This window comes from Rhinolophus sinicus, linkage group LG05 (assembly GCF_036562045.2).
Source record: "Rhinolophus sinicus isolate RSC01 linkage group LG05, ASM3656204v1, whole genome shotgun sequence".
In the NCBI taxonomy this organism is placed as follows: domain Eukaryota; kingdom Metazoa; phylum Chordata; class Mammalia; order Chiroptera; family Rhinolophidae; genus Rhinolophus; species Rhinolophus sinicus.
In genome coordinates this window covers 52,769,207-52,784,201 of record NC_133755.1, presented here as the reverse complement: position 1 = coordinate 52,784,201, position 14,995 = coordinate 52,769,207, and the positions used below count along the sequence as shown (strand labels likewise).

General features: G+C 41.6%; 1 protein-coding gene across 4 annotated transcripts in view; it reads right to left on the bottom strand.

The window, feature by feature from the left end:
• Positions 1-4,391: 4,391 nt before the first annotated feature.
• The window catches only part of ALMS1 (ALMS1 centrosome and basal body associated protein), a 143,069-nt gene continuing 132,465 nt past the window's right edge, over positions 4,392-14,995 (bottom strand). For 3 of the 4 annotated variants that reach the window (XM_074332174.1, XM_019712865.2, XM_074332177.1), the window contains 4 exons: positions 14,265-14,448; positions 13,270-13,333; positions 5,851-5,950; positions 4,392-4,754 (listed from right to left, as the gene is read on the bottom strand). In XM_074332174.1, the coding sequence (XP_074188275.1) occupies positions 4,710-4,754; positions 5,851-5,950; positions 13,270-13,333; positions 14,265-14,448 (393 nt within the window). In that variant the 3' untranslated portion in view covers positions 4,392-4,709. The remainder of the gene's footprint in view (positions 4,755-5,850; positions 5,951-13,269; positions 13,334-14,264; positions 14,449-14,995) is intronic. The other variant, XM_074332176.1, reaches the window with a different exon arrangement.

Sequence of the window (14,995 nt, the reverse complement as noted above, 5' to 3'; positions counted from 1 at the left end):
CTCTAAGCCCTCTCCAAGAGGGCCTTAAAAAATAGGAACTGAGTTTTTCTTTCTCATTATTGTAGACCCATTGGTAACATAGATCCAGGAATATTATAGGTGCTCAGTAAATGTTTGCTCAATTAACAAAGGCCTTTAGCCTTGGAGGCTTTCTGTTCCTAGTTCTAACTGCTTTGTAGAGAAGACTTGGTCCCAAGAGCATAAAGGCCACTGGTTTTCATCATTCATCTCAGTTATCACCATAATTGGCCACCCATCTCTGTAATTCATTTTGGGGACAGTGAAACATTTAGTTCAACAACATTTGAACATCCAACCACCTTTATTGTCACCTGAGGTTAGAAGCTATTCTAGGCACTGGGAATAGAGCTGTGAGCAAGTCAGAAAAAGCTCCTGTCTTCCTGTAGATTATATTCTAGAGGGAAATAAAAGACAATTAACAATCCAGACCATAGTGTAAGGGAAGGAATCCTCCCAAATAGGCTTACAAAGGACACTTAGAGCTGAAGTTGGGTCCTGATGTTTATGGCAACATTATTTACGACAGCTAGACATTATGTTTAACTATTTATGTTTGTTCAAACTGCTTATTCTAAGATTAGAAAATATTTGATACATAAAAATAATCTTACTAAATTATAACGCATAACATGAATACCCATGAACCCAACTAAAGAACTAGAAAGGTGACACAATTTTTTATAAGAAACTATGTCTCTTCCCCAATCCCATCATACTCAAGAGGTATTCACTATTGAGTTTTCCTTAAAAAAAAAAAAAAAATCCGTCTTTCTATCCATCTATCTCTCATCTTAAAGCAACATGTCCAAATAGTCATGGGGATATAGTCATAGAGAATATAGTCAATAATATTGTAATAACTGGATAATGCCAGGGGGTACTAGACTAACTAGGGTGGGGGGAGAGATCACTTTGTAAATTACATAAATGTCTAAGCACTATATTGTACACCTGAAACTAATATAAAATATTAAATGTCAACTGTAATTGAACATGTGAAAAAAACCCACGTGTCCCTAAACAATGTCGATCTGGCTTGTTTTTGAATTTTGTAATGATGATGATGTCATACAATTGTTTTCTGCAGTTTGCCTTTTCTGATTCAACACTATTTCTAAGATTCATCACAGCTGATGTGTGTGGCTGTTGTTCATTAATTTTCTTATGTGTCTAGAATTCTACTGTGTGACCACTCCTTATTGATCCATTCTCTTGTCAGAGGACATTGGACTTGTTTACAGTTCTCTACTATTATGAAGAATGTTGTTGGGAGCTTTTCTGGGGCTGATAGCTGGTGTGCCTTTTTCCCCAGAACGCAGACTTAGAATTAATTGCAGGTTGCAGGGTGAATACAAACCTCAAGCGGCACGTGAATTTCATTTGATCCACATCCAGTGTCAACACTTCAGTGTCAGACTTAAAAATTTTTGCCAACCCAGTCAGTGTAAAGAGGTATTTTTATTCTAATAATGTGTACTTCCCTAATGATAAAGTTGAGCAAATTTTCGTATTTTTACAGGCCAGTTGTGTTAGTTGTCCTGTGCAACTGCCTGCTTATGTTTTATTTAGCTTGTCTTCCTATAGATTGCCTTTTAAAAAAATTTACTCATAGGTGTTCTTTATATATTTTGGCTATAACCCTTTGTTGGTTATATATGCGGCAATTATCTTCTCCCATTTGTGCCTTGCAGTTTCACCGACTTCATGTGTTCTTCGATGAACAAAATTTTTACATTTTATCAATTGAATTTATCAGTATTTTTCTTTATGGTTTAAATTTTTTTTGTGTGCCTTGACATTTTTAAGTTCCTAGAGACACTCTCCTATATTTACTTTTAGTGTTTTAATGTTTTGCCTTTCACATTCAAGTCTTTAATTTTTCAGTGTTTGTTTTTTTTCAACCTCTGTCTGAGTTATATATGTACCTGCCTATTTTAAAGAGAGTGCTATGGATTTGTGATGTGCAAGAGCAGCCCGACACTTCCCCCTGCGCACATACTTCCACTTCTTAATCGAGCTTGTGCGGCTCCTTCCTGCCTGTTGCCTACCCCCCAGGAGGCTGAGGCCACGTCTCCACCACGCACATGCACCCTTCCTGTTCCACGGCTTCCCAAAGAGGATAGGTCCCTGTTTGGGGTCCGTCAATATTCTGTGCTTAAGCTAAGCTACATAGTAAAACTATGATTATATCTCCTCGTGTAGGTGTTTGCTTTGTATTTTTTCCCTTGGAACGGGTAATTATCTGTTATTGGTTGTTGTTCAGTTTTCTATGTATTTATCACTTATTCAACCGCCAACTCCGTCAGATGTTTCCATATGTCTTCACGACATTCAGGGGCCTCCCGTAACCTACCCGTTAGAGCTCCCTAAAGTCTCTCCCAGAGCCCCTGGTCTCAAATCTGGACTGATCACCTTCTGCACGCCCTTCAACAAATCCTTACTGAGTCACAGTGTTCTAGGCCCTGGCAAAACAAAAGGAACAAGGCAGGTATGATTCCTGCCTTCACAGCGCTTACTATCTAACCGGAGAGTCAGGAAATCATGGGTTTTCTTTCCTAGTATTTGCTGGGGTCTGGAGTTGATGCCTACCTGTCCTAAGATGGCACTAGGGGTGTGTCTCCTGAGTATGAAGGCTGCTCCCTGGTTTCCTCCCTGGCCAAAGCTCCCAGCCTAAGTCAGGGACTGACAGTGGGTCCCCACGAGCACTTTCCCACTTTTTCTCAATGGGACCCTGTGTCATGAAGTTAAAGTAGGAGTATTTTTAGTTCAGCGCCATCTGCCCCATGGTTAGTTGGGGCTCAGGACTTGGATTCTGATGGTGCACTGCCTCAGGGGGAGCAATGGTAAGGCTGGGCGGACGCTGCGATGAGAATGGGTCAGGGATCCTAGGCACATGTGACTCTGGTCACACCTCCGGGGACATGCTGGGCCCAAACCCCAGGCAGAAGTCTAGAAAGCGGGGCTGGCCTCAGAAGGGGCTCTATTTCCTCTAAGTCCAGAGAACAGCCTCAGATTTCACCTGTGCAACAAGACTTTCCAGAGTAAAGGTACCAGCAGCAGAGGAAAGAGCAAGGAGGACAAGGAAAAGAAGAAACAAAGGGAGGACTTACCCTAGTGCCTAAGGAGGAGTTGGTTTGCACTTCTGGGTTTTTTCTGGCCAACTATGGAAAGACACGTAGGAGAGGAGCAGATAGGACTAGGGCTGCAGACCAAGAAAACGAAGAACCCATAGCTCTGTGCCTTGTGACTGTAACCCCCTTAAAATGCAGCCCAGTCAGATTTGGAAAATGAGCCAGCCTTGGGGGAGGTGCTGGAGTTTCCTTAGATCAGAATCTTTACCTTGGACAGTGTGGGGATGGATTCTAAACAACTCTCACTTTCTGTCTGTGTTCTGAGTAGTAACTTCCCACAACCTTTCACAACCTTCTGGTCAAGTTAAACTTCATCTTCAATTTTCCTTCCCTGCCCACATCATTTGGGAGAGCTCTGAGAAAAAAACATGGTTTGGTAAAATGTGTTTTTTGGTTTGCTCCAGTGAAATCCTGTGGTTGTTGGTTTTTTTTCAAGTCACAGCCCTTGAGAGCTGAAACGGGGCTTACACATGTTAACCCTCTCATTGTACAGGTAAACTGGCCCGCAGGGGTTAATTATCTTGTCCAGTACGACAGGGAAGAACTAGGAGTTCTCACGCACACACACACGCACCGTCGGATCTTTTCTCTGAGCCTTCTTCACCGTCTCCTTCTGAGTTAGGGAGTCTAGATGGCATCATTTGAAAGCTCTGAGTTGTGCTTGGTGGCAGGGCCTGCTCTTTGATATGTCCTCTCAGGAAGCTCTCTGGGGAGGCAACTGGCCCCTACTGCCCTGCTGGAGCTTCGCTGAACTCAGAATAAGCCTGCTTAGCACCCTTCCCTGCTCGACTTTGAGCCTCAGCTGTAATTCCAGGTGCTTTCTGTGCATTATCACATATATTAACTCCTGCTTTTCAGAAGTGGTTTTCTAGGTTATGAACACTGATAAATGGTCTGAGGCTTCCGTCCTGAAAACAAGAGGGTGGGTGGAGGAAAATTCACCAAAGGCCTTTCGTCCCGGCATGCAAAGCGGTTGGGATGAGGCTAAGGGGAGGTTCGGGATCCACGGTGCTGGGGGCTCTGGGCATGCCCAGCGGGTACCCTCACCAGACACCCTCCCCACAAAGCCTACCATAGCGCTCTTGCCACGTTGAGCTATGTTTCTAGAGAAAGGCTGCATTTCATTCTCACAGCCCATTTTCCTTGATTGATGCTTTTTAATGGAGGCTCCTGGGGTGGGTGGAACAATTGCTCCCTGCACATCTCCAGATGCGAAAGAAATGATCCTTTGTTGCTTGGTTTACGATGAATCAATAAGAAGTCATTTATTTTCTAAAAGTATAAAAACACATACAAAAAGGGTCTAATTCTTGGCTAGAATTAAGAGATAATATAGTTGTAACAAACATCCCTGTGGGCAAGGCCATTGCAGAAAGTATTGCTCCTAAACCACAAATTCTCTTAATCACCCCTCTGTTCCAGACTCTTCAGAAGGTTACCACTTCTAAATTACACATGGACAAAGAGTTTTATTAAACCATACTCATGAAAGTAAGGATTGTGCTTCTTCAGGTTGATAAAATAAAATTTGAAGGCTCTGAGGAAAATAATCTTATGTCAGTCCCAGGGAACTTTTCTCCCCAAGAGTTGATTGGTCACTTTCTGTGGAAGAAAAGAAAGGCAGGAAAGAAGTCAGAAACTGTTGCTATGAGAGGCAGACAGGCACTCTTTACCCCAGACATATTGCTGAGGAGACCAGTGTGGCTCTCCCCAAATCTTGTTTATCTTCCCCAGCTACAGAAACTGTAGTAATTATACAAAAAATGCTTCCTGAAGTGTTTAAGGGAAGATGATCTATACTCAGTATCGATTATTTCTATACAGACACAGATAAATCTGTAATCCTGGTAGACTAATGCATCCGTCAGTTCACAAACACACCAGCACAAGGAGAGGCCTGATGCTTACACACCACACAGGCCGTGCAGTGCCTGGGCCTCTCCACTTGAGGGAGCCCAGCCCGAGCTCTGGGGTGCACTCCAGAAACAGTTTCCAATCCCATGTCAGTCTGGTAGGAACTTGCCTTTTGGTTTCTGACTTTCAGAGTCTTCTGGAGGGGAAGTGAGGGGGTTGGGAAGGAAACGAGGGCAGTGAAGGATATGGACCGTCAGGCACAGTGGCCTGTCTGGTTTCTCAAGGAACTGACTGCTAGCAAGTCCCCTGGCCTGTGAGGTTCTGGGCCCTGCACCCCGGTCTCCCTGGGGCTGTGGGCAGGAAAGGGTAGTGGCAGCTCTGACTTCGTAAGCCACCGACTCTTAAGCTATCCCCGGATGTTTTCCAGTTTATTTTAAAAGTTCTAGAGGCACCTGATTTACCCACAGGGGCAGAAAGCTACCATCTGGGACTCTGGAATGCAAACCCAAGGATTCTCATAGGTTTGAATGTTACCTCCATGACATATGTCTACACTGATGCCTAAGGATGAAATTTGGCTTCATTCCAAATGTATGCCTGGAAACTGCCTGTTTTATATTTGCCTTTTTATTTTTAGATCTGAAATCTATTTTTAGACTTATTTTTAGATTTGAAAACTGCCAGTCACAGGTGCGTTTATCGTCTAAATTTCAGCAGTGGTACAATGCATCAGGAGCTTAAGTTCACCCCCTAAATGTCATTAATTCAAACAGGTCAGATGTGCTTCTCTCAGTTTCTGTTTCCCCTGATAAACTTAATCAATCCCACTCTAAGGCTGACTGACCTTTTTATAGAGCTGGGCTCGCAGCCGGTACGACTTATATTCCGATCTCCTCTTCTCTTCTTCTCTCTTTTTCTGTATTTCTGGAAGCTGCTCATAAATCCTTAGAAATGGCACCAATGGAAAGACAGAAAGCAATGGGGTTACCAAACTCCAGAGACACACGAGCTCTTCTCACCACATCTCCCTAAGCTCTACTGCTCTTAAGGCCTTCAGGCCTTCACAGACAGGCTCTGGGCCCCTGTTGTGCTCCCATCTGCCTGTTAGACACTGGCCCGGGGAGCTTATGATCAGGAAGGAAGACAGATAAATAAAAACACAATAAAACCCTGCTAATAGTGGTTACTGCTGGGAAAGGAGTGGGAGAAAGGGGTGGAGATAAACGGCTTTTCACTCTATATGCAAAAATGTATACTTTCAATAGGAGATAATGAACGTGTATTACTATTCTATTTTTAAACATAAGGGAAATATCGGGAAAGAAAAGTACTATAAGGGTCATATCACCAAAATGCTACACAGAGTGACAGGAAAAGAAGAAACTTATTCTGACTGAAGGAGGTCAGGGAAGACCAGAGAAGAGATTAAGCTTGAGATGGGTCTTGAAAAATAGAAGCAGATAGGGAGTCAAAGCTTCCCCGAGAGGAGTGAGTGGAGCAGGTGGGAAGCGGATGGGGTGAAGGTGAGGTGGGCTGAGGAGGGCCGTTAGCCAGGTGAAAACCGTGGGCTCTGTCCTATCTGAGATGGTGCCACTGGTTCTAAGTAGGGAGGAACATGATCAAACATGCATTTGATAAATATACCCTAAATGGAAATAATCTAAATTTCCAACAAAAAACAGTTAAACAGATTATGGAATTATTATAAAACATTAAAAAATATGTTTCGAAGAACTTTTAATGATATGGGGACATGTTCACAATATAATGTTGAGCAAAAAAAAACAGGCTACAAACCTGTATATACCGGGAGTGCCAAAAAAATGTATGCAAGTGGACACTTTGATCAACATTGCTCAAGCAGTACCGTATTTCCCTGAAAATAAGACCTAATAGGAAAATAAGCCCTAGCATGATTTTTCAGGATGCTTGTAATATAAGCCCTACCCCCAAAATAAACCCCAGTTAAGATCGTCAGCCAGACGGATGCATTTAGTATGTCCATTGCAACACATGATGGACATACTTAATTATAAAATAATAATATATAATTAAATAAATAAATAAATAATATTGACTTAATACTTAAAATAAATGATAATATAAATTATAATTATTTGTAAATACCCAAGTGGGAGACTTTGGACGAGAGGTAAACGCCTATGTAAACAGATGAACTCGAGACCAATCGGAGCACAGACACAACACATGAGTAACATGCGCACTTGGTAACGAATGGACGTGGTTGTGTCTAATATGAATCTTCATAATTCAATATGTCGTGTGTTGCAAGGGACGTATTTAATGCACTTGTGTGAAATAAAGAAACGTTTTCTGAATTTTGGTGCCTGCAATTTTTCATCACTTTTGTGTGGACCACCATTCTTAACTGTCATAATTTTTGTTGCCACTCCTGTCTCATAAGTCTTCAATTAACACTTGATTTAATGATAGATTTAAAGGGAATAATATTTTGACCCCCAGATGAGTGCAAAAATAGCTATTCCGTGAGTACAAGAAAGGAATCATGGAGGACTCCCGGGGCAAGAATCTTATGGCTTTCTGCAAAGAGAAGTTGGATCTCTGAATGGTCCGAAAATGGCGAGCAGAGTACGATAACCTCAGTCAACAGGTGGACGAGGGAAATGCTATGAAGCACAAGTGTGGATCAGGTCGGCAACCATTATTTCCTGAGCTGGAAGACATCATCTGTGAATGGATTGCTGACACGAGAGCAAAAGCTTTGGTTGTGCACAGGGCTGACAGTCAAGCATTTGCCCTTGCAATGGCACCACAGTTAGAAATATCCCCAGAAGAATTCAAAGCATCACAACACTGGCTGGATGGCTTCCTTCAGCGATATGAACTGTCTCTAAGATTGACAACACTGTTCATGCTGGCAGATACTGAAGTTATTTAACGTGCACTTGCATTCAAGTCCTTTGTTGATGGCATCGACTTTTCTAAATACCACCTCTTCAACATGATTGCTATGGATGAAACTGCAGTGTTTATGGGCCAAGGATCTCAAACGACAATTGGTCAGAGGGGTGCCTCGTTAATCTACATTCCCTCCACTGGTTATGAAAGTGCATGTTACCTGTATTTTAGCAATTCGTCTGGATGGAAAGAAAGCTCCACCTCTAATCATCACTAAGGGCAAGAAAGATAAGGTTGACCGTGTTTCAGGCATTTATGTTCTTGAAACCGAAAAAGCCTGTTGCACACAAGCAGTTATAAGGAAATGGGTCGATTGAATGCTGCCACTTGTTTTGCGAGGTGGCCAAAGAGATCTGCTAGTCTGGGATTCAGCCAGCACTCACTGTGCTAAAAACATGAAGAACTTCCTTGCAGAGAGGAGAATAGATGACATAATGATTCCCGCAGGAATGACTGACTATCTTCAGACTCTTGATATTGTAATAAACAAGCCATTCAAGGGCCATTTGTGTATGGAAATCAATGACTACAATGAAAATAGAATGGAGACAAATCAGCGTGGAAACTTTGTGAGGCCTAGCCTGCAAGAGGTCGTGACTTGGGTGAAGAATTCATGCGATACAATCACTGACAGCTGTGTTGCCAATGCACTACGAGCAGGCTAAATGGACAAGAAGTGCTCGTTTAAGGAGAGCTCTATTGCTGGACATGAGAGATTGGGGCCAATGGTTCTACAGGAAATGGAGTTGCAAGAAATTCAAGCCGGAATTCGGGATTTGGAGAGTTATGATGATGTTCCAGAAGATGACATGACTGTATTTGAATAAATGTAGATTGCTGCACATGAAAAAATAAGACATCCCCTGAAAATACACCCTAATTCGTCTTTTGGAGCAAAAATTAATATAAGACCCGGTCTTATTTTCAGAGAAATACAGTAGTTCGCCGTAATCAGAAGTGTCTGGACGCTGATGGTGACCACTTTGAGCACCTCTTGTAACAGCAGAAATAAAATGTGGTTTGTATTCACCTTCTGTTATCGGTATATATTGAGTATTACAATTTTAATACAGTTTTCCTTTCTTAAAATGTATATACAATTTTTTTTGGCACCCTCTGTATATAGTTTGATCAATTTGGGGGAAAAAAAGTGTGTGTTAATACGGGTCTCTGCAAAACCTCCACTCCTGCCAGAAATAGGAATAGTATTACTTATGTTTAGATGGAAGGATTACAAGTGATATTTATTTTATTTCTACTTTTCTCTACATTTTTCAAAGTTTTCTATAATCTGAAAAAAAATCATTGGAAATGATGCAGAGGCCCTGTGGATTAGATTAGAGAAGGCAGAGAGTGAGCAGAACGGGGAGAATAGCAGTCCTGTGTGAGTGGAGGCCAGCCCACTTCAAGGCAGTGGGGAATGGGTTCCAGAGCAATCAGGAAGCCGACTCTCTAGCCTGTGCTGGCTGGCTGCATGTGCAGTGATGGGTAACATGGCTGCAGGGGACCGCTCCCCAGCTCCCTAGCTGGGTGAGTGGGTGTCCTAAGCAAGCGCGGAGTGGAGAAGGGGGAGTTCCATTTTGGCATGATCACTAACTGTAAGCACAAAAGTGGCGATCAGGAAAGAGACCAAAGAGGAACAAACACACATTTTTAGAAGTCACTGTTTGCGAACACTACAATAAGCTATCACCTCACATCTGTTAGAATGGCTATTATAAAAAAATAAATGATAGATAATGCTGGTGAGAATGTAGAGAAAAGGGAACCTTGTGCACTATTGGTGATAATGTAAATTGGTGCCACTATGAAAAACAGTATGGAGGTTCCTCAAAAAACTAAACATAGGACTACCTTATGATCCAGCAAGCCTACATCCAGGTATGTATCTGAAGGAGATGAAATCACTGTCTTAAAGACACGTTCATTGCTCCATTATTCACAATAGTGAAGACATTGAAACAATGTAAGTGTCCATCGATGGATGAATGATACACAATGAAATACTGAATTATTCAGCCACAAAAAAGAAGGAAATCCTGCCATTTGCAAAAAACCTAGATGGACCTTGAGGGCAATATGCTAAGTGAAATAAGTCAGACAGAGAAATAAGTCAGACAGTGATATCACACTGTTTTTCGAAGTAGAATCTAAAAACATCAAACTCATAGAAACAGAATAGAATGAAGCTTGTCAGGGGCTGAGGGGTGGGAGAAAGAGGAGATGTTGGTCAAAGAGTACCAACTTTTATAGTAGGAATAAGTTCTAGGAAGCTAATGGACAGTGTGGTGACTCTAGTTATCAATACTGTATTGTATACTTGGAAAGTTGCTATGGGGGTAGAGCTTCAATGTTCTCACCACAATGACAAGAATGACAAACGGTAATTACGTGAGGTGAATGATTTTTTAATTGACCATACTGTGGTAAACATTTTGCAATATATACTACGTGTATCAAATCATCCTATTTTATACCTTCAACTTACACAATGTTATATGTCAATTATATCTCAGTAAAGCTGAAAAGAAAAGTCACTGTTAGAGAAGGGATAACAAAAGAAAAGAAGAGTTAAAGAAGAGTTATCACGAGAACGTGTGGTGTGAAGGGAAAATCTGCATGGACCAAGACTATTCCAGGAATGCTGGGAGCCAGAAGAATCAGAGTAACCAGAAACTATGTTTTGGAAATGGCTCCTTGAAAGCAATTATTAAATATTACTGAAACTGTCCATCTGCTCGTGGTCTGGAGTCAGTTATCGTTCATCTCTGGCACCTAGTCTAGTGCCTGGCACATACATTAAGAAATGAATGAAATAATTTCTCTTGAAGGACACACTGGAAGAAATGTGTCCAGTTAAAAGAGTCAAGTTTTCTCTTCTCCAAATCCTTTCTTCTCACCAGAAACCTTTAAACATCTTTGGCAGAGGTAGGCAATGAGTGAAGATGATGAGTAACACAGAGATCCAGAGGTACTGGATGGGGAGCTCTCACCCCTGCTCTGGCCCTGACTTGCTGGGCTATTTCCTCTCTCTGGGTTGCAGTTTCCTAACAATTAAGGGTGGACGAGATGGTCTCTAAGATCCCATTCAACTCCATGATTCTCAGACGGAAGTGGATGGCTTCCTTGAAAAGGGGTCAGATGGGTCCTAGACTTATCAGGGTGATCAGTTCATAAGTTAAGTAATTGTCTAATCACTAAGTTGTACATATGAAACTAATATAATATTGTACGTCAACTGTAATTGAAAAAGAAAAAAAAAGGGGGGCCATACCAGAAATAAAATTGAATAGAAGCAATGTAATGAAATGGTGTCAATTTAAAACCTGAGTCTCTTCCCAGAGATGGGTACGTATCCATTTCTACAACTATGATTATGTTTTAAAGCACTGACACCTTACAGAAGGCACCTGCCACTCTTCCTGCCAGCAGCCCTCATGGTCCCTCACGGCCAGAGCTCTTTACCGAGGTGAGAATGTAATCAGCTGCCACAGAGTGAACACTGTAATTTCCCCTAATTCAATTTTGCGACAGAATGAAGAACTGGTTTTCATACTTTTTTTGGACTTAGGACCCCTTTATACGCCTAAAAACTGAGGCCCATTTTGGTCAATGTGAATTTTATATATCCATACTTACTGTATTAGAAATTAAAACTAAACATTTTAAGTCTAAGTATTGGGAGGTACTCAAGCTCATAATGGTAAACACGAGTTTCCTAGAGTTCTATTCTTTGCTTGAAAGCTCAAATTTTCTCTTTGGCAACAAATACTCTCAGCTGTTTTCCCTGAAGTGACAGATTCACTTCTCCATTTTTCAAGAAAATGCCTGTCATATACCCATGTCAGAATTATCAGTTTTATCTGTCATTCTTTCAAGTAAAGCTGTGTACTATGATAAAGGCAGCTAGTTCAGCTTGCCCCACAAACCCTGGCGGAAGTGCTCTTCCTGGAGCCAATCATCGATGTTGGCCCGCAGCAGGAGTGCTGTGTGTACTTCCGGTACAGCACTGGCAGGGGCTCTGAAGACTCCACGGCCTACCAGGCCAGCACAGATTGGTGCCACTGTCTCAAACAGTGTTAAGGCACCAGCAGTTTTACCTCTCCGCCCATTACTTCCACACCAGTGCAAATGTCAACACAGTGAAAAAGGCACAGAACATCCTGGTATTATTTTGAGATTCATTTTGACCTAGCAAATCCCCTGAAAGGGTCCCAGCAACTTCTAGAGGTCCGCGTCCACACTTGGAGGACCACTTGATTAAAGCATCCCTCTGAATTACATCTAAGGAAAGGGTTTACTAAATGGCAAGTAAAAACAAAATTTCAAGAGGAATGCTTTAGTTACCTAAGATAAACTCTTTTCAAGCCTATGCTGACTATAAAACTGTTCTTATTTAACGAGGTAGCTTATGAACCCCTAAACGGTAACTCTTAACTAAGTTATTCCATGGCATTCTCATGATCAATATACGCATATCTCTAATTAATTAATTAACAGCTAATGCACGCAATGGCATAAAATTCAAAAAGTATAAAAAGGCAAAAAATTAGTCTTTTCTCCTACTTCTGAACCCTAGTCACTCAGTTCTTTTCCCTAAAGGCAACCACTATTTCCAGTTTTTTGTGCTTCCTTCCAGAGATATTCTATGCATATAAAGTACCGTATTTTGCCACATATAATGTGCTCCCGTGTATAATGCGCACCCATGTTTTTGGCCCAAACTTTCAAGGAAACGGAATTAATATTACTCATGTATAATGAGCAACCTTATTTTTCCCTCACAAATTTGGGCAAAAAAGTATGCATTATACACGGCAAAATACGGTATTTTAATCTATATAAACATAAGTACTTCTTTTTAAAGACTATAAATAGTAGCAGTACACACATGCTTCTGAAACCTGATTTTTTTTTAAGCTTAACTTAATGTGTCTTAGAGAGTATTCCATTATTTCTCACTGTATTGGATAAATGCCTAGAAATGGGATTGCCTAGAGAAAGGGTAAGGCCCCACATAAATATTTAATTCCAAATATTCTTTGTTTACATTTAGGTTTCTAATAAAGACGAGTCTGACTAAGGCATGAAAATTAGTGGGGATTCTTTGTATCTTTTGTACACAAGTCATCCATACCATAATCTGCTACCTAGTTTTCTTTTCTTTTTTAGAGCCATACGTGAGAAACTACTTTCCCAACTCATTTTCTTATAATGTTTTAACTTGAGCAGAATGCCTTTATTCTGGGGGCAAGCCAGAGCTCTTGGCCACTTGGTGGCCTGTTTTGTGCTTTTGTAATTACTCTTATTCTTTTGGCCTTACCGTTTGGACCTCTGAATCATTTCCTTCTTGCCAATAGGCCTGTCCTTCTGGGCAGCCAGGAAGCCTAAGCAAGAGAAGAGGGGGATTTCAGTGGATAGTGAGTTAACAAGGAAGGCTGTGGTGTGCAGGAGCTGTGAGCGGGAGTTGCCAGGACTTTGTGCTGCTTCTGGGAGCTGACAGTGATGGGTGGTCAGCGATGGCCAAGGCCAAGGCCAGTGTTAGACTATGGTGACTGTGACAGCAGCCTGCCTCTTGAAGACAACACTCTGTGGCACAGACTCGAGAGTGTAAACTGAAACACCACCAGTTTATAGGTAAGGCGGTGACGAAAGCATTAGGTAATACTTTCTAGTTTTCACAGCTGTCATATATTATTTTATTGAGATATTACACCTAGCATAATTGTTAAGAGCACAGACGCTGGAATCAGCCCACCTGGGTTAAAAATCCCAGCTTATTAGGTGTGTAATCTTGGGCATGGTACTTAATCTCTCTTTGCCTCAGTTTCCTCACCTGTAAAATAGAGATATTAATAGTATCTACCTCAGAGAGGTGTTGTAAGCATTAAATGAGAACAGTATCTGGGTAAAACATAAGGGCTACGTAACTATTATTATTATTATTATTACTATTACCACAACTATTAATATTATTATTGCTAATATTATTGCTACCCTATGAGTAAGTAAGCCTGGAATCAGACCTATCTTTAAAGAAAAAAACATTATATTATTTTTAGAACTAACTTGCCCAGACACAGAGCTGGTTTACAAAAACACCCTTCTCACCGCACATTCTCGTATTTAAGATTCGGTGACAGAGCAAGAGTAACTGGGCTTATTTGGATCACAAAAGTGCTGATTGCTAAGGAGATGTGAATCTCAGCAAGCAAAAAGTCACTTTCTGTCCACATAATGCCCGGCATTGAGCAGTGCTCCCAACCAAGAAGCAGATCTTGCCTTCTCTACCCAGTAAGAAGAAAGTGAACAGTGTACCTGTCTTAGGCAGCGGGCGTATGGGGTGCCGGTAGCCCTGCCATTCTCTCACAGTGTTGAACAGGGCCTCCCGCTCACTCTGTAACATGTTCTGCAGCTTCCTCTCCTGCACTATTAACTTGAGGCGTTTTATCCGCTCCCCAGAGCGGGAGATGAAGTCAGGTCTGTGAAGCTGCAGTGACTCCTGAGAAGGAGAAAAAGTGCACATCCTCACATTGACGATGCTACCTGCTGTCCCAGGGCCTAGAGAAACAGTACTTGACCGACAGGTTTGGAGAGTGTGTTTCTAGAGATATTTTCTACTCTATAGAAAATATCTTGAGTTGAAGAATAATCTAACAACTCTCTGTGGGGGAAAGCGCCATAATGGAAATCAGAGGGATCAAAGAAACGCCTTTGGAGTAAGCCGAGAATTAAGACTGTGGCAATTACAACTCTCCCAAATGTCAATGGGATTGAGCTTGGTCCATTGTGCTCCTTTAAATATCCCTTCAAACAAATACATCGCTAAATAACATTTCCTTTCCTTTAGCTCCAAGGGACACATAAACAGACTTGGACCTTTTAAACCCTGTGCTAAACAGAAATAGGAGTTAAATAAATGGAGTAACGATAGAAGGCTGAGGCAAACATGAGGCCTCCAGAGCTCTCCACGTGCAGGTGTCTACGAACCCAAGCAGCAGTATCACAACATCCTCCCTCTATGACCTTGTCCCCAGGTACTGAGGGTG